The sequence below is a fragment of the Sturnus vulgaris genome, chromosome 10, assembly GCF_052056855.1.
Source record: "Sturnus vulgaris isolate bStuVul1 chromosome 10, bStuVul1.hap1, whole genome shotgun sequence".
NCBI classification, from domain to species: Eukaryota; Metazoa; Chordata; class Aves; order Passeriformes; family Sturnidae; genus Sturnus; species Sturnus vulgaris.
The window spans coordinates 15172566-15200401 of record NC_142252.1 but is presented as its reverse complement, the minus strand read 5'-3'; the positions used below and the strand labels follow the sequence as shown (position 1 = coordinate 15200401).

Below are 27836 nucleotides of genomic sequence, written 5' to 3'. Positions count from 1 at the left end.
TACATGTTCTGATTCTGTCTGTACTGTCAGGGGCAGGCTGGGCAGATGATGTGCTGCATTCTTTGTGAGTGCAAGTTGAAAGAAGGGACACTTTTTGTGGGGGTTTTAGTTGCTTCTGTTGTCATTTAAAATTACACTTGAAAAAACCCAGCTTTTTAAATGTCTCTATTTCCTCACTATGTGCTTGCCGTGAAAGACAAGTGAATTCAGCATGTGACTGTCAAAAACACTGCAGGAAGCCTGAAGCCTTTTACCTTGAATTTTCACTTGTGTTGATGAATGGTTGGGACATGACAATATTGATTTTTATGCTCCTTTTAGTGCAGAGTTTGTGATCACATGAGCTAAGGAATTATCTCTGGCGGAGCTGGAGGGAGACATTTAGAAAGGACTCAAATGTGGATCCTTTATGCTGTGCAGAAGGCTGTCATATGAAGCCAGCTCTTCTGGACAGGAAAGTCCTAGTGATCGTCACTGCCAGCGTGGAGCTAATTCTGGTCATGTGTTCTTGTTGTCATCTCCACGAGCTGGGCAGCTGCTTCTCATTTCTGTCTCGTGGCTGAAATTAGTGAGAATCCTAAAATGCATAAATAAATGTGAGTGTGTGTGTGTGCACATATATATATAGTGCAGAATACTACCTGGAGTCTGAGTCTAATGGTTTTCCTTTTTTTCTCATTCTCCATCTCAATGTCTCTCATCAACTGATCCAGCTTTTGATGCCTACATGGGTAACATGAAGTGTGACTCTCTCCAACACTGGCAAATCTGATGTGTGTTGTTTAGAGGAAGGAGGGAGGTATGATGGAAGGGTAGGACTGGGCAAGATATGGCTACAGTAACAGTGGATGTTTGGGTGGGACATCTTAAAATACTCCATCTTTTATCTGTACATGCCTAAAAACATTGTCTTCTTCTAAATATAAAATGGCAGAGCACAGGCTTCAGTGTGCTGTGCTTGTCTAGTTAGGCCACTACTGATGCTAAGACTATAACTATGCTATATGATGATGCTATAACTTCTTATATAAGATGTTATAACTTCTTATTCTATGTATACTCAACTTCCATGCACGGCAACAAAAAGGGGAGGAGAGTGAAAAATGAAGGTTGCTAATGGTCAGATTTATTTCTACTGTTTCTTCACAGGCAGAATTCAGAAGGTGAAGGAAGTGGAGCATGTGCACTGCAGATGTGCACAGCTGGTGCACTGCTATCTCCATGGCATCCCTCTGCCAGAAAGGCAGCTGAGCAGGACCACAAGGTCTGTGTCAGTTACATGGCCAGCTCCTAGTGAAAGCTTGTCATTTGAACTCTTTCAGTCTCTTTCTGCCCTGCTGTCTCTAAATTGAGTGAAACTGCTCTGTTCACTCACACAGGGAAGAGTCACATACTTTCTTGAGGGCTTAGGCAAAAAAACACACTGATAATTCAAGTTTTAGCAGCTTCAGCAAGAGGGTTAGAAACAGGCTTTGGAAAAGAGGCCACCCCCAAACTCAGGCCAGAGGGACATTGCTGCTCTGGGGTTGGAGGTCTGTGCCCTGAGCTAGCTCTAGTCATGCCTGGTCATGGGTAAAGAGTTTTTTGTTTGTAAGGCCCGTTGATCCGAGTGTGGCTTGGTCTTTTAAACAAAAACAATACTTCACAGAAAGCCAATTAGTCTTGGGATCTCGGTGGATTTTCTGCTATTTCTTTGCTCTGATTACAGCAGGACATTGGGTGAGGAGCCATGACTAAGCTGTTTCAAGTCTACAGACTCTGCTTCCTTCTGTTTTGTACAATTGCAAGGTGTGCACACACAGCCTTGCTTTCTATTGCCCTTTGTGGCGCAACTTTCAGGGAAGACAAGGTGGCTGACCCGTGGCCTTGAGTCCTTTGTGAGTGACAGAAGTCCTGGTACTCTGAGTAACAGCTGTTAGGTAGCAAGTAGGAATGGTGTGTGTCCAGCAGATGTCTGATTACAAGAGCTGTTCTGGCCTAGGGAAATTGCAGAACAATGTGTTCAGAAAAACGAACATTTCACAGGATGGTGTTTTGGAGCATGGTCTAATTGTGGCACATAGTGGCTCACAACTCAGTAGGTTGACTAGAAGATGCTGCAGTTGACATCAGCTTGGCTACAGTAAAATCAGTCTAGTTGAATGAATACTCTTAGGACATCTGTGTGTGCAGTAGCTTCATTCTTGTGCTCTGGGGACAGGGAAGAACAGAACAATATACAGCACAAATAAGACTGTAAAATGAGATATTAATATTGTTTTCCTATGGCAATTTACTAATTTTGTGTCACTCTTAGCTGAGAATATCACATAGTGACCCTTAATACCTCAGACAGGGCTCATCTGCATGAAAAGGAGCTCCTAAGACTTTATTCTGTGATTTCCAAAATGCCAGTCTCTCTCTTTGTTTGCTATGGTGAGGTTCCTTTGATTTCTCGTGAAGCAATACTGGAACTCAGACTTTTTTGCAGGTACTAATGTTTGGACATGGATCTGAATCTTATCTCAAATTCTTCTGGAGTCATCTGGTCTAGAACATGGTTATAGACTTTCCACAAGCTACATAATGCATTTTGTTTTGTAGGCCCTCATCTGTGCAGGGATGCTTAGAACAATGGAAAACAATGAAAGCAATTTCTAAAATGTTTGAAGTCCCAAAACGTTCTGTTTTCAAGGCTTTTTGTAAGTTGCAGCTTTCCACTGGGACAAAAGTCTCCCACGCTTTTTCCTATGCTGGGGTGGAAATAGTAGCTTCTCTGACCTACCCATCACATCTGACTTTGTCAACATAATAAAGCTGCATCATTTTATGTGCAAATGGAAACCTACTGACTTAAACCAGTGTTGGCTTTCTGGGTTTGGTCATATAAATTCAAAATAAGTCGACTAAATTTATGTCAGCTAAAATCGGGCTTGGTATAAACTGTCCCTACATTTACCTCAGATCTAAATTTGGAGGTCTAGTGGATTTCAAATGATTCCATTATCACATATAAACAAGTCCATCAGTTTTCCCTACTGTCACCTAAGAGTTTAATGAGGTTACTGTTACTGTTTTCACATTGAACTCCCATGAATGTAGGAAACCAATAAAGAGCACCCTGAAAGTTCAGAGCTCATCGATTTGCCAACTTTGCTCGTACAGAATTGCCGTCACTGGTACGGCATGTTCAGGACGTTTTCCAACACCAAGTTTTTGGCAAACAGTCCCTGCTGATGATGGCCTTTTCTAATGCCTGCTCAAGGGCATTGGACTGGCAGAACTCATCATGAGCTCTGGATACTGAATCAGTCCTTTCCAATTGGTTCAGCTGTGGGAGGGAGGAGGGAAAACTTTTGTGGTTTCAGTTTCCATTGGCACAAAATTTTTAGGTCATGAATTGTGTGAATAATTCAGGAGACACGGATTGGTGCCCTTAGCATGGAAGCCCTTAGCATGGAAGCCAGTTCAGGAAGAATCTTCCATTTTAGTCATACTAAGATGAGTGATGAGTAGTACTTCGAGCACGCCTTTGTAGATGCCAGTCAACATCAGAGCCTCCTCATAGAGAACTTAAGGTGAAATGTCAGGACAGTCTTTAACAGTAATAAATGGATCAGTACCCACAATTCTTGTGTCTCCTACTGTTAGTCAAGGTGCCCTAGAGTCAAAACCACCACCTCAAACAGATCAGACTTAATGCCACTAAAGAGCTTTGTTTTATGGTGTGAGCTTTTTTATTTTAACTTATTCTTTTTTAAGCCTTGCTAATTTTGAATCAAAAGCTGTAGGATGTGTGAGAGTGACACATGCAATTGTACAGATGGATTTCCACATACTTTCTTTAAATAAAATAATAATTGTTATAAATATGTATCTCATATTTTGCACTAATTCACTTGTAATGGAGGCCAAGCAAGAAAACTTTGATATCCTTATGCAGCAAGCTCTGAGAATGTGACAATCAGGTGAGCATAATGATCTGTGGATACTTGATATGAGTGCTCCATCATGGACTCTAGATGAAGCATGTGCCACTTGGAGGCTATACTCAAATTAGAGAGTTATCAGTATTACTTTCCATCTACCCTGGCCAGTAAAAGCAGGTGCCATGACCCAAAGGAGGAGCAGAATTATAGTTATTACTTAATTACATCAGTCTAATAAATGTGGTGTTACCAACATCAAATGACATTTTAAAAGGACTTTTGCTCTCAATACCAATGTCACATTTTAAGATCATGACATGTGTGGTCATTCTGAATAGGAACAAATATTGAACGTCCCCTGCAGAATCAGAGTGCTTCTCCATCCCAGGTTGTAAAGTTCCTGTTACTTGTCCAAGAGAGTAAACAAATATTGGACCTTGTACCTCGTTGGAAAGGTCTCAGATTTTGGGGTGAAGGAAACCTCTGTCTAGTAGGTTGCTTTAATGAGGAAAAAAAACCCCAGCATTAGTTGATTCCAGCTACTGAGAAATTTGGAGTGATGGAATTCATTGCAAGGAACAGTGGATGCTCAGCATACAGGTGAGGTGGTTTCCAGTGCCTGAGGGATGTGATTTATGGCAGAGCTGCTGTCAACACACAGACGGCGCATGTTTCAAAACAGCAAGGAAGCTTTGGGCTGGTGCTGGATTGTGAAAGGCAGGGTTTTCAAAAGAAATAAATGAGGTGCTGGTTGAAATTCGGTGTGACATCTTCTAATGCAGCCAGGCACCTTTGAGAACCTCAGACCTTAACGTTGTTGGGCCTATGAGAGCTGCCATTTGTTCAGGACACTACTCTTTGTCAGATCCAGCCCTTCTTCATATTTTAATTTTTTTTTCTTTTTTGGCAGTGGGGAGATAGGTTCCCGCCCTGTTTTTTGGGTTTTGTCAGATGTTTTTCCTCAGGCAAGCATACAGGAGGCATTCCAGGTTGGTAGGACAGAGCCAATGGCACAGAAAGCATCTCTGACTCAAAACTTTGCCATTACTCGGGCAGTTTCATCTTCACCCCTGAACAGAGCCTTTGGTGAAAATCAGTTCAACCTTCCCAATGATGGCACGAGGCAGAGATGAGCTGCAAAATACTAACTGGAACACAGACACGCTATGGAAGAGTGAATTGAGTCATTCATGCCCAGCCATAGATGTGATTTTTGGCTGGGCTTGAGTCTGCTTAACACACTGATAGTGCCTGTCCTGGGCTTATGAAATGGATTGGCTGGGCAGGGGGACAGAAGTGGTTTGAAGTGCCCTTATGCAACATGAACACAGTTGGAGATGAAAGTCTTTGGGACAGGGGACACTGTTTGCTCTGTGCTTGTCCTGCATCTAACATCACAGAGCTGCACCTCATTACTTGGGCTCCTTGAGCCTGCTTTCATGTTGGAAATGGCAAACCCAATCATAGTCCTTTGGGAATGTGATAAAAGACAACTCATTTTTTGACCTAGACCTAAGGGCTGCTGTCTGTACCCGTGTGAGTCTTAGCTGGTCCCTTCTGACTGCACTCTCAGTTCAGCTCTGTAAGAAAGCTGAGAGCTCAGGAGGATTTGATTTATGTTTAAGGTGTGCTTGCACTGAACAGCAGCATGAGCCTGTGGACAGCCGGTCAGTGGTGCTCCCCAGCTGGAGGCATGGCTGGGAGAAGCTGCATGAACCATTGCACAGGGAGCACCAAACCTCTGAGGAGAGCAGCTCGTCTGGCCTCCAGCTCTGCTATGTTACAGCCACGGCTTACAGATGGGATCAGGTGCAGCAGCCCCCAAAATCACCCTCCACTGCTCTACCAGCAAGGCTGGTGTCGTGGGCCAGGGAGGGAGCAGGCTGGGACAGCAGGCTCCGAGAGACACCTGCCAAAGGACCCACACGGGCTGGGCAGAGCTGCCCCACGTAGCTGCTGCCTGAGCCTGCTGCCACTGGCACCCCCACAATGACAAGGTATTTTTTCGTGGCTTTGCAAAAGAGGATCCTGAAATTTGGTGCAGCATAACAGAACAAATCCAGTGAGCTAGGGGATCGCTCAGGAAATGCCTCCCTGCCTGTGGCTCCTGATGAGGGTGGGAGATGGAGTGATTCCTGCCTGGTATCTTGCCTTCCTTTCCCTGTAGGAGAGTGTTACAAGCACGGTTGGCTCACCTTGTGTGCTGTCATATATTTAGTGGTTTCACTGTCCAGGGTTTATCGTACAATATGGCTTTGAAAGTGTGAGTGCAAAGGGAGTGGTTCAGTGATTGCAGCTGTTGGGATCACCAAAACTGCCAAAATTTGTCTGATCCAAAACTCAGCCAGCAATTGTTGCCCTTTGCTAAGGTCCTTCCTAGGAGGGGTAAACCCCCACAGAATCAGCTTTGGGATAAATTGCCCAGAGAGAGGTTTCCTGCCAGTCCCACTAGGACTTGGCTGGTAGCCTCACCTTCACCAGGGCTTTAGTAGAGAGCTGCTGAGGTTGTTCCCTGTGTGCTATATATTGGTAACATCTCACTAAAAAATACGATTTTGACATTAGTGATGTTTTCCAAAGAGAAGCATCATTTTTGGTTTAGAAAGTCTTGTTTTCCTATGAAAGTAAAATAAAATAAGAGGTTTCTCAGCTTGTTTCTCAGCTTTCTCAGTATGGGAAAGACCCGCTTTCTTACAGCCTTTATAATTTTTGCCCGATATTTTGAAAGAAAAGAAGTTTTTATATGTCTTGCTTTTTGGATTTACTACACGCAATCAGAGAGGAGTAATGGCACAGGAATGTGGGGGACTTCTGTGAAAGTATGCATTTTTTGTGCTTTTTTTTTTTTTTTACCAAATGAAATTATTGCACTCCTTAGTTTTGTATTTAACTGGGTTAAATAGTGAGGTGTTTCGTACAAATTGTTGCTTTGAAAGGCTTGCCCCCAAACACAAACACCTCTTTAATTAAAAGAATAATTAAGAAATGTTACTTCTTTCAATCCAACTCTACACTTGCAACTTAAAGCTACTTCTTCACCATAGCCATGCCCAGTTTAGTGGGAGCAGTGGGTAGGGAAAGCAGGGAGTGCCCAGCACACAGCAGGGGACACGGCACTTTGTTTGCTGTGCTGGAGAGCCCCGGAGAGACAGGGGCTGCAGGAGGGATTGCTGTGGCTGCCAGGGACACCCCCAGCCTGGCCAAGCTGGGCCAGCAGCTCCTTCCCCTGCTTCCCGAGCCCGGCTCTTCGCTGCACATACAGCCGTAGTCTCTGTCATCTGGCGGCTTTCATCGGCATTAAAGGAAACATTTCTAAAGGAAATAGAGTACATTTTACTCTCTCCCTTGCATTTCCTTGATCGATTAGCAAAGGGAGGAATGTTTCCTCTCTCCCACTCTTTTTTCACCCTCTTTTTTTCTCTTGTTTCTGTCTCCAGATGTAAGCGGGGCTCTATTTCAAGCCATTCGCACATGGTAAAACACGTGCCAAAAAGTTGACACAATGTAACAACAAAAACAGGAGGATAAAAAAAAAAAAAAAAGAAAAGAAAATGCAAAGCATGCTGCAAAAAAGGTGTCTGGGACGTTAAATATTGTAGAGCATCACTGACCCCCACTGGGCTGGCACACTCACTGCACCTCACCGGTGTGTGGGGCTAGGGACACACTGGCCTGCCGGGGGGCATCTGCCAGCCGGTCCTTAAACCTGCTGCAGGCACACCCGAGCCTGGCTGCTGTCTTCATGTCCATCATGAACGCAGTGAAAAGGCATTGCCGTGGCTTGCTGCGAGGGGCACTGTGGTTGGAGGGCAGAAAAGCTCACTAGCGGTACCCTTAGCTACTCGCTGAGATTTTTTGCCCAAGTGCTTGGTGTAATCTCTTTTGCTGGAGGTTTTTAGGAGCAGCTTAAACAAGTATCTATCAAGAATGCTGTAGAGAGAGTTGGTGCTGCCTTCAAAGCAGTAAGATCCACATCTTCTCAAGATTTTGTTCAACCTGAATTTTTTTTTGGGGGGGGGGGGGCAGGAAATCAGTAGTGGTCCTCTCCATTTTGTGGCAGTAATACATTGTGGATGCAATAATTTTGGGAGGTACCTCTCATTGTAATATACTTTGTATCAGAAACAAGCTAAACCATCTTTTTTGTCCCAAGTTCTTCAGGAAAGGGGAATATAGATGGGTAAAGGATCATAAAGGATCATCACCACACAAGTGTTAAAGGAAGCAGAAGCCTTTCTTTCTCTGTCAATAAACCGAGGACAGTAGCAGAGGCACAGAACTCTGTGTGTTCAGTTGCTATGTGGCTCAGCCAGGCTGCCAGAGAGTAATGCCGTGGTCCACACAAGGAGCAAATTTCTCTTCCTGGGGAGGGGATTTTAGCAAGACTGGTGCTGGGAGCTCCTTCTGAAACGGAGTTTTTATGCCACAGACCCTTCTTACCATCAAGTCTTTTCAGATATGGCCTTGTGGTTAAAGAAACCAGACTGTGATTGAGAAGATATGGTTTCAGTTCCTGGCTCCATCATAAACTTCTTGTGTGACCCTCGGAGGGTTATTTAACCTGTGTGGGTCTCAAGTTCCCTGCCTGCATGTTGGGTGTCCTAAGAGTCCTTTACCTTTCCTGGTGTGTTGGAAACGTTCACTGTGGGGCCTGGAGATCAGCTGGGACAGTAATCTTGCGATGAGCAGCATGAAGAAATGTTTGAGAAGGTAAAGTGTTGGCAGAGCGAGCCTGCACAGTTGCAGTGTGTTTGCTCTGTGGTGTGGAATGGGACCTCCGGGGCATACTGAGAATGTGTCAGGTTTTTACAGCCAAGCAAAGCGAGAGTATGAAGTTTTATTGTGGTTGGAGGAAAGGGATGCAAACAACATGAAAGTCCAGCTACTGCACATTGCTGTACAGTACAAATGACAAGTAGGCCACTGCAGGGACCTGTACATCTGGAGTACAAGTGCAACACAGCTAAAGCAGAATAACCAGGACACAGTAATTAAATCATGGCCTTGGATTTAATTTATGAAGTGTTTCAGGCACACATTGCAGCATGAAGCTGTGTTTACTGTGAAAGATTGTGTTTTCTGACGTCTGTTGAAGAACAGGGAATTAAGATTGATCTGTCTCATGTCCAAAGGCTGTGTAAGACAACTGATGCATACAGCCTGCTACTGTCAAATGGTGACACTTCAAGCTTGGATCCTGGCACAATAAACCATTGCCAAAGGCTTCCCACTCAGTGAAAAGTCTTGAGTTCAAAAGCAAGAAAAGGGTAGGCAAGGGTAAGATGAGCTAAATAATATAGTTTTCTACAAAATGTACAAAACGCCTCTGGGTTTGCCTTTGTAGGATTATTGCAGTGCCCTGAGTGCCAAAATGTCAGAATCACTCTGGGACAAATATGATCAACACATCTGTGCCTAGCATAATCGGTTAGACACATACCTCCCATGCACTGTAGAAGGACATAAACCCTCCCTTGTGGATCAGAGATCCCTCTTCTATTCCCACTGGATGAATCAAAGAACCCAGGACCTGTTGGGTACTTCTGAGTTGCAGAAGCTATGACACTGGGACTTTACTTGATTAGGGTGTACTAAGTTAAGGTTTGCTGTTACACTGTTATCCTAATAATCAATTTCTCCTCCTGTATCCCCTTAAAATGGAGTGATTGTGCCTGTCTGACATAGGTGTCCTGAGGAATTCCACATTCTTGGGAAATGCTTGAAAATCCTTGGATAAAAGTCACTAGGAAAGAGGAGGGAGAGAGGGGAAAGTCTTGTTACATTGTTGACTTATAGTCAACGTTGTCCTCGAAATGCTGTTTTGTCATCAATATTTCTTCATTAGGAATAATGATTTTTCCACATTTACTGCCAGCTGATTCAAAGCCATCCAAAAGCAGAATGTGTCATGAATCTCTAAAATGCATTCGCTGGCGAACTCTAAACAGAGATGATTAGAAAAATAACACAGCGGAAATACTGGTTGTTTTGAGGCTGCTAGGGGAACTTTTAGTGAGATATTTTGTTCAATGTATTTATATATTTTAAAAGTGTTCTTGGTACTGTTTTGAAAAGGCAATGTTCTGTATCGTTTTAGTTCTTTCTTGCATTGTGTATCAGGGCTGCAGTGAGAGCCAGGGAATACACTTAGCTGATCAAGGGAAATTGTGTAATTGATAGGCACCGAGGATATGACCTTGTGGTGTATTCCCACAATACAGTTAGGTGGGAAACAGTGTTTTCCATCATGCAGAGTTTTTTGAGATACCAGCATTTTTTTCCCCACATTTCAGCAAATGCAGAACCTCCCTACTTTGATGCTTTTATCAGAAAATTATCCCCTATCTCTTTTCTACAAAGAACGCATGCTTTGAATTCATGAATTTAAGCCTTTTATGGAAAGGTTTGTACATTTTCTCTCTGCTTTCTCTGCTCTTGGCATCTGTAGTTACTGCCTGAATTGTCTGTGTTAGGCACTGTACATCACAGTGGTGATGCCAATGGCTTAATGTCTAAGTAGGTATGACAGAAAAATAATGCTGTAGCCTATAATGAAGGCTACTGAAGTCCCTGGATGTGCAAAGAGGAGCATCTCAAGCCACCTGTGTGGAGTTACATTGCCTTTATCTTCGGCTCCAGTGTGATTGCTATCAGAATATTACTGCCGTAAACATTAGTATGACATGTACCTATTCCATCATCCATCTTCAGTGATGGATGTTTGTCCCATTTGCTCATGTTCCTAATCTGATGTTTAAAAGTGATGTATGTCCCAGATAAGGTTGGACACCCTGTGCCTAATTCCTCATCTTCAGATTGGGCCCAGTTTCTCGCCAAATCTTAAGAATCTTGCTGAGTAACAGCTCAGATTATGGCCTTTACTATTCATCTTCACAGTTAAAACCTGCACCCAAGCTCCAGTGACCTTGAATCTCTGCAACATCCTTTTCAAAAAATGCAGTTTCTCTCTAGTCATGATCAACTAGCTGCAGAAATAACTCTCTGGCTTTTAACTTAAGCCAGACCATTTCTGCCTCTTAGTCATAGAGTCATAGAATATCCTGAGTTGGAGGAGGCTCACAAAGATCATCAAATCCAACTCCTAAACATCTCTCCTCTGGTTTCTTTTCTGCCTCCTATCAAGCAGAAGCTTCATGTCTTTACCTGCATGACCTGTAATGACCTATTCCCACCCTTCTTCCTCTAGTATTCTCTAGTGACATATCAACTCATCCTTCCCATCTGAAGGCATCTATGTTCAACCTTCAAGCACTTACATCGTCTTTTGTGTTGTCTTTGTCCTTTCTTCAGAAGTGTTTCATTAAACTTCCTTTAAATTCCCTCTGGGTCTTCTTTCAAATTCTAACTTAACCTTTTCCTTTGCTGTGCTGTCTACAGTCTCCTTGTCAACAGCAAAGCATTTAGAGTGTTGAGACCACAGCTTCCCTTGCTGACTGGTTTTGTCTGATTGTTTCCTTTTATTTCCTATCACTACCTGGTTGTTATTGCTTGTATTAGGCTATAAACTCCTGCGGTTGGGCCCTTCTTTGAATTCTGTGTTTTTCTGATACCCAGCAGAATAGGTCTGTTCTATGATCTGTGGTGGTATAGGCAAAAAAGCATGTAATGACAGCAATGAGTTAACAAGAAGTTAGAACGTGGCATCATGTGCAATATGAGCTCCTCTTCTCCCTTCCCCGTCTTCCTTCAGATTCACAATATTTCAGATTTTTTACACAACAGAAGACAGTGAGTGAGGAGGTTTCAGAACAGAATAGTATAGTAGTTGATGTATCTTTTCAGCTGCTGAAGTGTTTCTGTGTGATCCACTCACTAATGATGGCATTTTCAGCAGGAAAGCCTCTGTGGGCACTTCTGTAAATCCCCCCAAGATAAGACTACCATGTGGCAGCCAGGCTGGGCTGAAGGAAGGTCACAGCATGGCCAAGGTTATGAACCTCTTTCATGCAAAAATAGAAGACTCTGGTCTCCCAGGCTTGCTGCCAACATATCGCCTTCTAGTTTTGCTGAAATGATCTTGAAAAAGCATCTAAAAAGGGCTGAAGGGGCAAAAGAAGAATGTTGAAATGACATAGTTTCTCATCTTCATGCATTTTAGTGCTAATTTTGTTCTTTGTCTTTAAGCTGCCTTTTAAATGCTGTTTGTGGAAAGCAAATGGGTCACGTTGTGCTGTGTTTCTACTGTAATACGCTGCCTGCTATTTTTCTCTTAGATTATTTGTGTAATCTTTTTTGTGCAATCTGTTTGTTCTTGAGTCTTGCAAACTTTGCCTTTGCTACTTCTTTCCCAATAAGCAGTGCAACTTGTTCTGTGTTCACTCATGGGTATTCTGCACACAAGAGACTGGGTTATTTGAGCCAGTGTGAAAATATTAAAATAGGGAACATGTGTGGGCACTTAATTGTGGTGAGCCCAACCACAAATACCTTCACCGTTGGTAACTGGCACACAGGAAAAGCAGACCTTTGTTTTGTTTTTATCAGACATAATGATAGATACATTGTTTTTAGTGGGGTTTTTCTGGTTTTCTAAGGAAATGAGGATTGTGCAATCTCACTGCTTGTGTGCATGTGCCTTTCTGCTTGTTCCTCCCTCACCAACGCTTGAAACTAATAGGCATTTTAAACTACATTTGAACGAGTTGCAGGAGTTGGGAGAAGAGACAGGTTTTTGCAGAAGTCTGGTGAGTTCCCAGGTTGCACCAAGGTCTGCAGAAGGTGCAGTCTCCAGTGATCATGTCCCTGCAAACCAGATCGGTTGTGTACTTGCCCAGGTGCCTTTAAGTGGATCCAGCTACCCAACTGTAAGCTCCCAGATCTGAATATTTTGGCTTATTTGCTTTTACCTTTTGAGTGAGTGAGTCAGCTGGGAGAGTTGCTAGGCACAGAGCTTGTGTTTTGATTCTCACTGCAGTGGCCATGTCTCATGAAAACATGATTTACTCAAGGCCACAGTGTTATAATTTGCATATAAACTTATAACAAATGAATCATTCTTTAAGCTTTCCTGTGTGAGGGTTTGTAGGAGTATTTCTGTCTGTGTACTTAACAGCAGAAACTGGACTTCTCATAAATGTAGACAGGTTAAGTCTGTTGCTGCCTCAGTGGGAATGATCTGTGGAAAAACCCAACAAGAGGAAGGAAAGCCTCAGGAAACAAACTTAAAGGGGAGAAGTTGGCCAAGACTTGTGTTGTGCTACTCTTTGGTTTGTATCTCACCACCAGCAGTGTAGTTGGGGAATACCTCAGAGCTGTGGGGGAATGTAGGCACAGGGCACCTCTAGGAAGCAGAGAAGATGTCTTTATGCCCTTTGCTCAAAAAGGGAACAGAGGTACAAAGGCACTGGGTGACTTTGTCAAGATTACAGGACTATGTATTTGAGTCAGGAAACAGACCCAGGTCTCCTGGCACAAGTACAGCCAGAAGCATGGTCTCCATGTAGACAGCTTCTTCAACAAATGTAGAGATACCTTGGTCAAAGAGGAAGATAAATGCTGAAGCACACAAGAGCTGGGTAAATTATGAATGTGAGAAGAGAAGGAGGGGTAGAAAAGATTCCCACATGTTCTGCTCAGATGTTAACAAAGAAAGCTGAGAAGTGTTTGCATAGACACTACATTATTCCATGTCCAAATGCCTCATAAAAATAATACCGGATGATCACAGAATGGCACACTAGGGAAAATAAATTCTTCAGCGGAATATTCCCTCTGGAAAAACACTGTGTAAAGTAATACACTAATGGCTTTCAATTTCATGTTTTATATATAGAGATATTAACTGCTCCCCAGACGTCTCTTCGTATTACAGCCCAGCTACACGAGATGTTTGGAGAAGGCCCTGGAGCAGCTCAGTGCTGTCCACACGCAGGGCTGAGCAGGACTCTCCTGTGGTACACAGGAGGTCTCTTTTGCCTCTTCTCAATGCAGTACTCACTCCTGTGGTTCTCTCCAGTGGCTTTGGGTTTTTTTCTTCCTAGCCCTCATGGTTTTTTCCATTCTTCCCCTATGCTCTGTAGCCTCACCACCATGCTGGGAAACCTGAATTCCTTTTCTGCTCATAAAAAAAGAGTCTTCTCTAGAAGTGGTGTTACCGTGGAGTGATTAAAGCACAACAGTGACAATCTTAATAACAAATGCTAAGGAAAGTTAAGTTTCAGAACTGCATTATGAATTCCATTTTGGGGATTTCCAGACTTGTCTGGATTCATCTGGTGAGTTCTCCCTCCACATTGCTCAAGCTGGGAGCTGTTTGAGTCAGGAACTGTCTGTCCTGTTTAAAGCCAACTACAGTTATGCCATTGTAGCAAATTGTAATGATCTGGGTTCTTTTCCAAGCTTTCCTAATATATCTCAAATGTGTATATATATATCATCTTGCCATATCTTGAGGGATCCAAAAGTAGCTTGCATGCTTTGTTCCCTGAATGTAGCTTGTTGGAGCATGGGACAGGCAGAAAAGAAGTCATGAGTATGGGGACATTGACAATGCACAGTGAAGGGCAGCAGTCCTGCTCTTGAAATGACAGGTCTAGGTCCTAGTAGAAAGTTGTGCAGTTTTTGCATGAAAAGACCAATAAACAGGTAAGAGAGAGCATTGTATCATTACTGGATTATGTAATTATTATCAGGTACATATTATTTCTATATGCTTTTATGAATAATTGTATATTGAACTCAGTCTGCTTTCCTGCTTGTACCTCGGTTCTTGCTTCCCTTCCCACCCTCACTGACCACACCACTCCACCCATGAAGCCTTCAAGAAGTGCAGGGCCCCAAGGCTGGGGTCACCACAGTTATTCTTCAGCTGGAGAGATAATTTTGAGTGGGACAGTGCCCCAGATCGTAGTTGCTCTATTGCCTTTATTGGGGTTCTCTTGTGTAGTGTGGCTGACCTTGTCCTTAATGCCTTCCATTTTCAATGTCATTTGTTGTGTAAGGACATCAGAACTTCATGGGCTATCTCCATTTTCTAGAACTCAAATGGCAGAGAAAAATGGTAAAGGTGTGCCTTCTACCCACCTCTTCCATCATCTCTGCACCACAGTGTTCCCTAGAGAAATGTTTTTCCCATGAATTAAGGAAATCTTGTCTTCACTTTAAATCTGTCTGCCACATAACATCTTTAACAACAATCTGAGCAAGGCAGAAAGCCTTTTGTATGTGTGTATCTGCAGGCTTTTTGTTATGCATTTGTATCTGACATTAAGGGCCTTTTTCAGAAACAGACAGAGCTCTTAAGGCTTGTCTCTACTTAGAGTCTTTACCAGCAGTTTCTGATACACCTTTCTTGAAGGATGGTAAGAATAAAGTATCTACACATCAGCTTCTTTAGGAATAGTTTCTGCGCTTTAAATAGACAGAATATCTTAATCTGTATTAATCTTTGAACAGAAAAAAAAAAGTAATTGGCTCCATTGAGAGAACTGGTTTAAGCTGTACAAGAAAAAACTTCTCTTTAAATTGTCCTCCCACCAGATAGCTTTATGAGGCCTCCTACAACAAAATCCTTTCATGTGGAATCCAGGCTTAAGGCACAGGTTTATCCCATCTAACTGAGGAGCTGAGGATGACTACATAGCTGGGTTAAATGATAGATGTGTGATTTGTATCTGGAGCTCAAGATCCTTACAATGATTGCTGGCTTGCAGCAGCACAACTGTCATGAGTGCTGTCGTGGGAGCCAGTTTCAATCCTTTCTAGATCTTTTCATATGGACCAGTACCAGAGTGCCTTCCAGTGGCACTGGATCTTTGCCAGCAGTGGCACAAATTGTTTTTCTATGGCCTGAGCTGCTGTGTCCCCCTCACCCGCTCTGCAGCCACGAGTGAGTGGAGGGGTCTGCTCTGCAGATGGGACAAGGGGCTTTCTCTGACTGCTGTCCTTTCCCTCTGGTGACAGGACGCTGTGCCCGCTGCGGGGAGAATGTTGTTGGAGAAGGCACCGGTTGCACAGCCATGGACCAAGTCTTCCACGTGGAGTGTTTCACCTGCATAATGTGCAACAACAAGCTGAGGGGACAGCCTTTCTATGCCGTGGAGAAGAAAGCCTACTGTGAACCCTGCTACATTGTGAGTACCCATTCCTCTTTGTGCCCTGATTTTGATGCAAAGACACGGGAAACATTTATTTCTTTCATTGCTGTGGAGTTGCCTTACAGTGAAAATCTTACAACCCTGTGGTAGTACCATGAGCAACAAGTTTTTTTTTATAGTCGTCAGAAGAACTCTGGTCTTTTCAGCTTACTGGGTGAATTACATTTCCTGGCCTAACCTGCCTCTGAAATGAAGTGGACGCAGCAGGAGAAAGAGCTGGGTTTTGTGATTGTTTCATCTCTGTAAGGAGTAGACTATGCAGTCATTTTTTAGCAGTAGTGTGGTTCTCCGTTTTCTGTGTTGAGAAACCTGATACCAAAATGGTTACAGACTGTGCTGCCCACTAAGGTTAAGGATGTGGGATGCAAGAAAGCACTAAAACTAAAATCAAGACTTTTGCCTTTCTTGATGGAAGACTTTCTACTGAACTAAGGGTGTTTGGATTAGATATCTTTTGAAGCTTGCATTACCCTACAATTTCATTTCATGCCTCCAACAAGGTCTTCAAGCAATTAACAGTTTTTCTGAGGAGCTGCACATTTTAAGAGGTTCCCATAACAAGTAACTGGAACCAGTTGCACAGGTGCAAATTAAAGAAACATCTCATAATGTGCCTGAGGCTTTACCTTGGTCTGACCTTAGCATCCAGTATATAAGGATTATCCTTGTAACTTAGAGTAAGAAAAGCACTGGAGCATTCTTAAAACACTGGCAGATCTTCCCAGTTTGGAGTTCTTACAAACACTGGACCTGAGACCCTTCTAGAATTTGATTCACACTTCTAAAAGTAAAAATTGGTGTTTTTCATTACATTTCTGTCATTTCAGTGATAATTACAGTGATAATACTATAATATTTCTGAAAATGCCACCAGTATCTCATTGTTCTCTCTATTTCTACAGAGCCTTCACAGTGAGATTGTTACTGAAATATTGAATATAAAAAGGGAGGATTGTGTCTTATTTACAATGGCAGTGATAGATGGGCCTTGTTAATTTGCTTTTAAAAAGTAAATGGTCTTTTGGTGGAATATGTACCTTTTAAATAATTTCTATTTTTTTTGTACTAGAACGATTGCGCCATAAAAAATTTAAGTTTCATTTTGTGGCAAGTTTAACCACGTGCAAAGCACTGAAGACTTTAGGAAGGTGCATTCATAATATAATTGGAGCAACTTTATGTAACTGGAATTAAACATTTCATTGACTTCAGGCTGGAATTGACTTCATCTGCTTGCAGATTGATACTTTCTTTTCTTCTTTTTTAAATCAAGCACGCATTCTACACCACTCATCTGCTTTAGTTTGGGAAAACATCTGCATTAGCCACTGTAGTAATGGTTTAAGATTATTTAATCCCATTACTTATACACTTCATTAGCCTGAGTGAATTGTTGGCAATGGTTCAGTAAACTTCCTACATTGGGAGATAAAAGGATAAAAAAAGAAAGGGAGAAGGATTCTGTTCCTCATTTTCTTTCAAATTTATCTTCTATCTATTTAAGGGATAAAGGAACGATAATTGCTTGGTTGCATCTGCGTTTGTATGTTCTGTGATACAGCTTTGCAGCTCTGAGTACAGAGGAAAGAGTAAACGTTTAATAGCTTCCTTTTATATAACCAGAAGGGGCCTTTAAATGTTTATCCATGCAGTCCACAAAAACGTGGTTATGGCATTAACCCAAAACACATCTGAATCCATCTGCTGCTGCACATGCAGGGGAAAGGATGGCAATGCTGATGGGGCTACATATATGTAGCTGGACAGCTGGTACTGTCAGTGGAAAATGGGAAGCAGGAATCTGGCAGTCTGATGCAGTAAAGAAAAAGAAAACCAAAAACCCAAGCACATATTAAACTATTAAATGTGGAAGAAACAAGTGATGTCTCAGTGGCTTTCTGAAAGCTCAGGACTCTGCTGTGTTGAAAGCCAGATCTACAAGGGATCTAGGCTTCTGCCATGCCATTGGCTTCAGGCCTGAGGAATTTGTGTCCTAGAGCATATGTCTCATTGATTTTTCAGTGGAATGAAGCCTGCATTGGCTTCAGTAGGATAATGAATGCCTAAGTACACTGAGGCTTTGAGCTAGGCTTGCAAGTTGTTCTTGCAGATGAATGAGACCCTTAAATTGATGAGGCACAGTCTGACTGCTTTTGTCTTTAGATGCCTTTAGATGTGTGATGCAGTTATCCTGAACTCTGAGAGTTAATGACCTGCTTAAAATCTAGCCTGTCTAACCACATTCTGCTGAATTGTGGCCTCTGATTATTTTTGTTTTGGTTTGGGTTTTTTTTTCTGTTTCTTTTCGGTTTGTGAGGTTTTTTGGTGTTTGGTTTTTGAAGGTGGGTGGGGTATTTTTTGTTTCCCAAAGTCCCTGAATCAGAAAATAGCTTGGATACTAGGAATTCTAGATGTATAGAAAGTCAATGGGACTGAAGTACCTTTATTCATATTCCTCTGGCCCTGAATTCCCATGGAAGGTGCAGCAGATGTGACTGGCCCAAGACTGCACAGCTAATTCATGGCAGTGGCCAGCAGAGAAAACAGAGTTCTCAGCTGGTGTAAGTGTGAGAAATTCAGTGAAACTTGTTTCTGGGCTACCTAATTCACACTGATTTCTAGCATACATCCCTGTTTTCCGAAGTCGAAAACTCTTGACCTCTTATGCAAGCCATAGAGGCTTCATTTATATAAAGAAAATAAACTAGTACTTGCCTAATAACCCTTGCCTAGTTGTGATATATAAATTCTTGAAGCCTTTGATTATTTTTTAATAATTCACTGGTGTGACTTGTGGCCTTATGCACACAAAAACTATGCACAAAAACAAAAATAAATATTTTTCAACAATTAGAATTGGCTAATCTTCTCAGTTTGTTGTGTGACTCTTCTTAGCTGTGGTGTAGTGAAGCCATAATTAAGATTACTGTGAAGAGCTGTATTTAATTACTGGTTAGTCAGTACCAAGCCTAAATAGCCTGCAGAAGGGGTTTTCTTTGTTGTTTTTGTTTCTGGTTTTATTTATCAGTGATCCAATTAAGATGAAATTCCCCAAAAGTCTGAATTAACATCTAAGGAAATCAATCACCTGTTTAAAAAGGAATATTTTCCTTAATGGGAATTTGAGTACCAGAGTTAATTTCTTTCACACAAAAATCCTCCCACCCATAAGCCCATCACTATCATTTCCTGTTACATTTTCTGAGTGCAGCAAGTTCTGTTGCCAGTGTGTTTGCTGGTTTTGCTCTGCATCCAAGGATTCTTTCATTATTGATGTTATTTCTAAAAGAGTACCAGTCTTCTCCATTAAGACACTTCTGCTGAACTAAAAGCAACTGTAAAAACTAAAGTGTTAATAGGAGACAGATGTTTCCCAGTCATTATGACAGTCAGGTTAACATGTGAAATACCATGATAGGGTTTCCAGTGTAACCAGTGCACTGCTGTGCACGTGATGAACACCATGTCTGCAGTATGTTATCAGTATATTCCCCCCCTCCCTTACAGGGCAAATTACTGACAAAAGAACATTTGGTTTGCTTCCTCTAAGTAGTTGAAGAGATTTTAACACTGAACTCAGAGCAGGGAAAAGGCTAAGCGTAGTATCAGTGGAACTGTTATAAAAGACTGAAGAGCAAGATGTTGAGCAGTGCCAGCTGTCTGCTGTCCAAATAATGTGTTATCATAAGGACTGAACACAAGGTTAACCAGACACACCAGTCTGGCAAGAGTGATGCTGCCGTTTTGTGAATGGGGCGTTCTTTGATGTCCAGATAACTTTATTCAGGATGTGGAAATTTTCCTCCATTCTTTCTCCCCTCTCCTGGCAGTCTGGCTGTCGGCAGCTGGAGATGTGCACTCTGAGGAGAGGGCTGGGAGGGGCTGAGCTCCTGCAGTTAGTGCAGAAAGCAGAAATATCTTGCTGATGCTCCTGGCCTCTCAGGGTTTCTTCTGTTGTGTCCAAGTCAATGTGACCCACTGAGCAGAGGACCACAGTGGGACTGGGAGGGGTACAAGAAAGCAGAAATAACCAGGGTCACATGAAAGACTTCAGAGAAGTGGTGGGCTAGAAATGATGAATGATTGAAAGAGAAGAAAGAAACTAATTTCTGTCAAGCTAGAGCAGGAGAGATGGTGGGTATGCTCTGCAGAGCCCTGTGGAGACCCAGGGATCGAGGTTTCCTATTTCTGCTTAGCACTGCAAGATATTGGGGGTAATATCTTAAACTCATCCCCAAAGATCATTTACAAGGATTTTTTGCAGGTGAAGTTCATATTTCCATAGAACTAAAGCTGTGGAAGTGCTTGAAGGAAGAAGAATTATACATGGAAGTCTTGCCCCAGTTATTTGCTGTTCCCCAGCTTTGAACTTGGGATAATATTCCCCATCATTACTTGTTTTGTGAGCAGAAAAAAGTATATCTTAGAGGGTTTTTTTTCTCTTAGAGTTTCTAACTTCTTCACCTATCAGTGGCTATAGGTCAGTAGGAGAAGATAGTTCAGAACAGAATAAAAAAGAAATGCTGATGTTTTAAGAAATGGTACAAAAGCCACTGGTGCCATGGAGCAACCTGGGAAAGCTTAAATTTGCTAATCATTCAAAAATGTCAGTGTTAACTCAGTTTGTGCTCATTGAAATCTCTAGTGAGACTGCTATTGGCTTCAGTGTGACTGGTATTGTAAACCTCACCCTGTGTGCACGTGAGTGTGGCTGGTTGAAAGCTGTGCAAGAGCAGCTTCCTGAAGCACATAGAGTTTAAAGTGTAAGGTTGTTCCCTGCAGTAAAACTACATCTATTTTTAAAAATAATTCTGCAATTTGTAAGCAGGGATTACAGCACTAATTTAGCAACTATGTAACAATTTAAATTGGACCAGAAAAGAGAAACTATAATTTAAAGATTTTTTTTTTATGATACAAGTTTTCTTCTTTTTAAAGTAAAAAGCCCTTTATTCTTGTTTTTGTCAAGCAACGTATTGAATTTGAGAGTAATTTATGGAAAGTGCTGCCAGCATGGTATTGCAAGTGCTCCACAATTTGAATTTAAACTGCTCAATGGGATCATTAAGACTATTATGCCTGCTTTCCAAAGAGTTTGAATTCAAAATGACAACTGGAACAAAAATATAAAATAAACTAAAGAGAAGTCACGCACTCTTTGCGTGGTGGAATTTTTCTGCCCTCGAAATATTTCATTGAGATCAATGCTGCTTTTCAATCCTCTCCTAGAAAAAAGCTGGTGTTGCTAGTTTTAGTTCGGAGCTCCTGTGTGAGTCATCAGCAGCAGGGAGCTGAACCTGTGACCCGTGGATCGAAAAGCATTAAGGCTCAGCTCCTGTGGCACAGAGATGGAGCTGGGCTGTGCCAGGCAGCAGCAGGCTCAGCCCTGAGTATTTCTTACCCTCAACAGAAGTGGTTCATGGGCGTAGCAGCTACAAAACAGGTCCAGAGTTTTGGCTCACTCACCGGCGTGTTTTATATCTACTGATTATTAGTGTTGATAATTTTGCTAGTCTGAACCCAGTTGGTAATTCCTTGGGAAAAACATAATGGCAAGGGAACTCTGCTACATCTAGTAAACTGGTCATTTCTAAAAGTGAAAAATTAGTAAATCCTTTAAGAGTGTAACAGCCCTTTCTATTGATAGCACCCAGCAACAGCTGATATAAAAAATAGAGACAGAAGATGGAGAAGGAATGGTGGCCATAAGCTCAACTCTACTACTTTGAGTGGTAAATGTTCTTGTGCAATCAGGGCATAGATAGAGGAGGATGGGATGCTATTGCATAAGCTGCACCTGGAGCTTCCAGGACTCCAGGTCTAAGAGGTATAAAAATGTGTTAGAGAATATGTCGATGAAGCAGCTTCTGTCAGAACTGGGACAGCTGAACTTAGCTGACCCTCTGGAAGACTGCATCTGTTTTTTCAGTGGCCTACCAGCTGTTATAGGGGATGGGTCATGCCTCTTGTTTTGTCACGAGGCAAGGGAAAATATTCCTTTGCAGGGGTGGGTGAGTGGGGGAGTCAGCAGAGGTCAATAACCTCCTTTCTAAACTGGAATTATAAAGAAAGGGGAGAAAGTGTACCATGAGATGATGAGGTAATGCTTTACAGGGACTCCTCTGTAGAGACCCAGAGGCTCATATTAAAGAAGACAGGGCCAATGCATCTTGCTGTCCAACAAGGACAGGACAAGAAGGCTGCAAACCAAGCCTGTAAGAAAGAAAATTCATAGCGTTGTTGGAAGACATGAGAGCGAATCCTGCCAAGAATTGCACTGGGCTCACCTTGGTGATGGATTCTGAAACCAGTGTACCTTGGTGTAATTGACTTTCCAGAAAGCTGAGTGTTGCTTTAGAGGAAGACCAGCTATGGATTGTAGAAGTAAAGGAACTTGATGCTACCAATGAGAACAGTGTCATGAGGGGGATATTTTTGGAAAAATATCATAGTGCTGGACAGAATTTTAATAGATACATCTGTGTTGGAAGATTGGGCATGAAGTGCTGATTAACTATCCACTGATGTCTTGGTGGTGCAAAGTTATGTTAGGTATGGATCACTTTTCATTCCTTTTCATGGCCCCTGTTTTAAAATGTGTCCATATAAGTGACGACTCCTCCTCCACACCTGGGCTTGCTTGAGATTTTTGTGATGGCTTGCTAGAATCCAGATCTTTCCTTCTGTGTGTGTTGGCAGCCATAACAACTTGAATTGTAGTCTTGTCTCTGCCTTGTGCTTTTATAATTAGAGGCATTTTTCATATTTTGATTACATGAACTAAGCATTGATTTGACATGTATAATCTAGAAAAACTATACCATGGGAAATGAAGAGTTCTTAGTGACTGAAAAACAATACTGTGAAGGACCAGCTGCTGCCATTCAGTGAATTTCTTGCCTCACAAGATGAATTCCACTGACCAACTGTATATTCTTTGGAAGAAAATAGTCTTCCTTTTTGCAGGAGAACTAATGGGATTTTATGGCTCCTGGCTATAGATCCACTTATGGATCATGCTACAGTAGAGGGGATGGCAAAGACATTTAGCAATGGATTTTAGCTGTTTGTTGAGCTTTCCCTATGGAACGTATCCCAAAGCTTGTTGCCTTTGCAAGTTAGCAGAAATGGCTTATAAGGAAAGAATAACATCTTTGTAGTATCTTCCTCATTTGCTGTCAAGTGTAGATGGGTATTGGCAAGTTACATCCAGTATTTACAGTGTCCATCTCTTTTCAGCTGTTCTTCACCACCTCCTCAGTGAACTACTCACTGCTTTCACCCTTTGCTGCCCGAGCAGCTTCTGGAGATACCACTGTAATAAACTCTCAGTGTGGTGTGTCAGTGAATGAAAGTCTCTGCCTCCAAAAAACTTCTTGGTAAACAGCAAGTCTGTGGAAAAGGCAACAACATTGTCTCCATAGTGCAGATGAAGATCTGATGCTGAGAAGTCTAAATGCAGTTTGTTTAGATCATGGATCTCCATTGCTGGAAGCCTTCAAGGGCAGGTGGGACAAACATCTCTTAGGGATAGTTAAGGTCTAGGCATGGGCAGACCTAGGGCTGTTTTCTAGCCTTACTTGTTCCAATTCTGAGCTTGAATAACTGTCCAGGATCACAGATACATCCTGCACGGGACAGCGCAGGTTTTCCATGCCCCAACTTCCTACCTATTTGCAGTTCAGTGTGCCAAGATCTTGAGGTGAAGGAGCTACCTTTCTTTTCTTCCCCTCTTCCAATCACTGCTGTTTAGAGACTGGACATGGATATGAATGAACATCTGAAAGCTGAGTGAGGGCTCTTGGAAAACCCAGGAGGATGGAAGGTACCATGACAGTGTTCCTTTCCATGTAGTCCTACTGCTTGCTTGTAACCCTACATAGTTATTTGTCCATTCAAACTGTGGAAGACAGTTATTCTGGAAAAGCTGTGATTTATTTGAAATTGGGCCTGTAATTTAGGTGTGTGTTTCCATCAGATCCATGTAATACAGAGTTCTGTCCTTTCTAATGCAGTGTTCAGACATAAAAAATTGGAACTCACTGAAGTAAACAAACCCTTAAGTATTGGTTATTTTTACCACTGCCCCTGTGCAGAGCTGCTGGCAAAGCATACTGCAGTACCTGTGAGTAACAGAGCTGAATCTATCCTGGAATGGGTGTTTGGATTTAGCAGGTATGGTTCCTTCAGCAGCCTTGAAGAGAGCAAAATCTTGTCTTGCTCTCAATTCCAGATGCCCTCCTCATCCAGTCCAGACAGTGATTTGCAAGCCTGAGTGCCAGGGAGCCCAGCAGGCTCTTGCAGCATGCCACTTGAGCCGTCTCCTTGGTGAAGCCACACTCCAAGGAATTTGCTCTGGCAAAAGCTCAGTCTGTGAGTCGATCCTCCCTCTAGTGTCTGTCTCTGCTCTTCACTCCAGGACATGATCTATGTGCTTGTGATGTTTGTTTGCAGTGGGGGAAACTGTTTAACTTGCCATCATGCACACAGAAACCCCAGTGGGCTTGGGAGATTACTGGTTAGAAATAAACAAAATCATGCCTGTGTAGGGAAAGTACAACAAATGGGAATGGTGACAGGAGAAAATGGTTTTTGATTTTAAGAGTACGGAGAGTGTTTGGTACTCACATAGGGACGAAGCAAATTGTGAGACTATTGTTTCATCTCATCTGCATTAATTACAAAGCTGTGGGCCAAGTACAATATTGACAGAAGAGAGAAATCATCCACTGGGGTATTTTGGGCAGAAGGAAAACCAGATTATAGCTCAACTCTGATTCTGTGGCATTTGCTGGGGACAAGAGATAATTGTGCACTGGCAGGTAGCAGCCTTCACAGGAGCAGAAAGGTTGATGTGGTCACTGAGACCTTCAGTCCTGCAGTGTGTGCCATCTCTGTGAGGCCTCTCTGGGGGTTAGGCAGGGATGGCACCACACACATCAGTGAGCATGGAACTCACAGGACATCTGGGTTGCTGAAAATCAGTGATGAGATCCACTCAGCATTGTCCCTGCTTTTCCCTGGCTGCTGTATCCTGACAAACATTTGACACAGAAGCACCATGTAGGTTTTCCTTACCAACCTGATGCTCTAATTGCCTTACCATGCAGACTTACCATGCAGCTCTCTGAGGCAATGCAGGAAGTGCAGGCTGTTGGAAATTGGTGGCAGTTCTTATGTTGCATACCCATGCTCCAAGGACTTTTGTTCTTGTTAAAAATGGAGCTTTATGGAAATAAAAAAACCAAGAATCCTTGTGACCTCTTTGCTCTGAGGTTATAAAGCACAGATTCAATAGTCTTTGTAGAAATGTGCTCCTGCAGATGCTGATCATTGAAAAAAGTCTTTGTATTGTTTTGATTTTTATTTTTCTTGATGAAGTCAATCTACTAATATGTTTAATGCTGCAGCTCATTGTATTTACATCCTTGCTGTTCGATTTTTTTAAACTGAGTGGCCTTCCAGATTCTTCTGTCACTTAACATTCTTTATGTAGGTGTTTTTTCAAACCACTTTGAAGATGTAAAAACTAATGGTTATTGTGCCCAAAACCTAAATTTGCTGCTGACCAAACCCTGATATTTTCCCTTGTTTGTGAAGGGAAATAAAGCAAGAGGGGAAAAAATAACAGTGTTGAAATGTAAATTAATTCTCAGATGTTATCAGGGATTGAGATTTTAAGTATGAATATTCCATTAGCTCCTGACAAAGTAGCTTTTTTTTAAGGTCGTGTTTGAACCAATACACCATCTTGGCATTCCACCAACAAAGGTATCTGTGTAAATGCAATCTGTGTTCAAACCAGACAACACTTTAAAAAATTTATTTAATATTTCCTACAGCAAGCCATCTGTGACTGGTCATATTTTAGGAAGCAAACGAACATCATAGCAACGTTCGCCACTCTCTTTGAGTAACTTCTAGACTCTTTAAATTAAATGTGCTGCCAAATATTTATGTTCTGTTGTGAAAAGAAAAATATTTGTTTGACATCCTCGTCTCCTCGGCAATTTGCAGTTGGTTGCTCCTCTGAGGAGCTGTGCTTTTCTAGTGGATGCAGCGGGGCCAAAGGAGGATATGGGAATCCCTAAAGGTGCCTTTTGGGCTCCTCAGTGGGGAATGGGGACAGCTGTAGCATGATGGGGCTCTGTGGGGACAGAGAGAGGTCGAGCCCTGGGTCTCGCATGGAGGGTGTGACAGAGGCAAGCTAGGGGCCAGGCTGTGCCCAGTGCTGACACTGGTGGGTTGGAGGGTGGTGGTACAGGCACAGGTGGTCATAACAGCATTCCTGCCAACATGCAAAAGGCTCAAGAGTTCCCAGAAAAGCCAAACCACTTTTCAGGATGTCTTCCAATGCATGTTCACAGGAACTGCACCATCACCAAGGCAACCACGTTGCCAGAATTTAGCAGCAGCAAAACAGAAGGAAAAATTAGTGATGACCAAAATCATGGCTGCTAAATGCCCTGATGGAGCTGAGCTGTGCTGTGAATCATATCTAGCATTTAGCAATAATTTTCAGAAAAAGTCTTGTTTTTTTTATCCTGTTCCACAGCCACACATTGTCCTGTATGGCTGGCTTAAACTTGATCATTCTATAGCAGCAAACTGCCTTTGTTCAAGGGCTTGGAAATCAGTGTTATCCTCTTACTACATACAAGTACTAATAAACAAGTAAAATGTCTAAAACTGTCCTGAAATAGTAAATTCTATTTTGGACAGGCTGAAATGTTCTGAAGAGTCCCTGGTGACACAGCACCAATTTTTGCTCAGTACTCATTTGAAGTGGTCCATGTAATTTACCTGTACTTACCACCTTGGGACTGTTGCAACCAGCAGGAGCCCATGTGAATCATCAGCCTGTAACCTGTCCACATATGTCTGTCACCTATAGGATCAATGCAATACATAGAACGTGCATATTCTTATATTCTGGAAAGAGGCTCTTGCAACAGAGCAGGGAGAGAAAGCAGTCCTGATTTGTTCTATTACCTCTGACAGTTTTACTTTCACTGTGGCACGGCAATAAGATTAAAGTTTTATAGTAATATCACCTCCATCCAGACAAAAAAAAATTAAACCTCTCTTCTCTGGTACTTAGATTTCAAACTCTTTTTATAGAGCCTCTGCATCTGTTAATAAAGTCCTTAATTCATTTTGAACATTTTATTGTCACTTTGGATAAAAGTTTAATCAGATAGAATTATTGCCCTTCTAATATTCCCTTAACCTTTGCATTTTAGACTTAAACCATATCATTTAAATTTTAAAATCACTCTTTTATAGACTTGAATGCCCCCATCTCTGTTTTAGAGGGTACTTTTGCACAGGAATGCCGTAGTCTGTCTTGAGGTCATGTGAAAACTTAAAAGGCTCTAATGTGAGCACTGCTCACTTTCCACTGAAATGTCTTGCATGCCCTATTAATTACTTTAATGGTGACATGCTGGTTTAAGGGAGTTCTTTATTAATGGCACTAAATCTTTTTTTTTATTGTTGTTTAAACACTTTATTTTATGCAGATGTATTTAATCCTTTCTGTCTTTTAAATAAACGAGTGCATAACTCCACACAAGGTGTTTGACTTTTCCATCTTTCCTTCTCAGGAGGACTTAGGGAGGACTTTTCTCCTTCATCTGTATTGTCCACATTGTACCAGAAACATGCACATCTGTACTATCTGTCTTCATGTGTTAGATTTTTGTGGTGGAAGTAATATTTGAAATCTGATCTTTCTCTTTCCAGAAATAACATACAGTGAACTTGCTTTTACTCTTCCAGGATGTTGAGATTGTAGAGGTCAGTTTGGATT

General features: G+C 42.1%; 1 protein-coding gene across 5 annotated transcripts in view; it reads left to right on the top strand.

Moving 5' to 3' along the window:
* The window catches only part of LPP (LIM domain containing preferred translocation partner in lipoma), a 331939-nt gene that overhangs the window by 258451 nt on the left and 45652 nt on the right, over positions 1–27836 (top strand). For all 5 annotated transcript variants that reach the window (XM_088170915.1, XM_088170914.1, XM_088170913.1 and 2 more), the window contains one exon: positions 15831–16000. In XM_088170915.1, coding sequence (XP_088027041.1) covers positions 15831–16000 — 170 coding nt within the window. The remainder of the gene's footprint in view (positions 1–15830; positions 16001–27836) is intronic.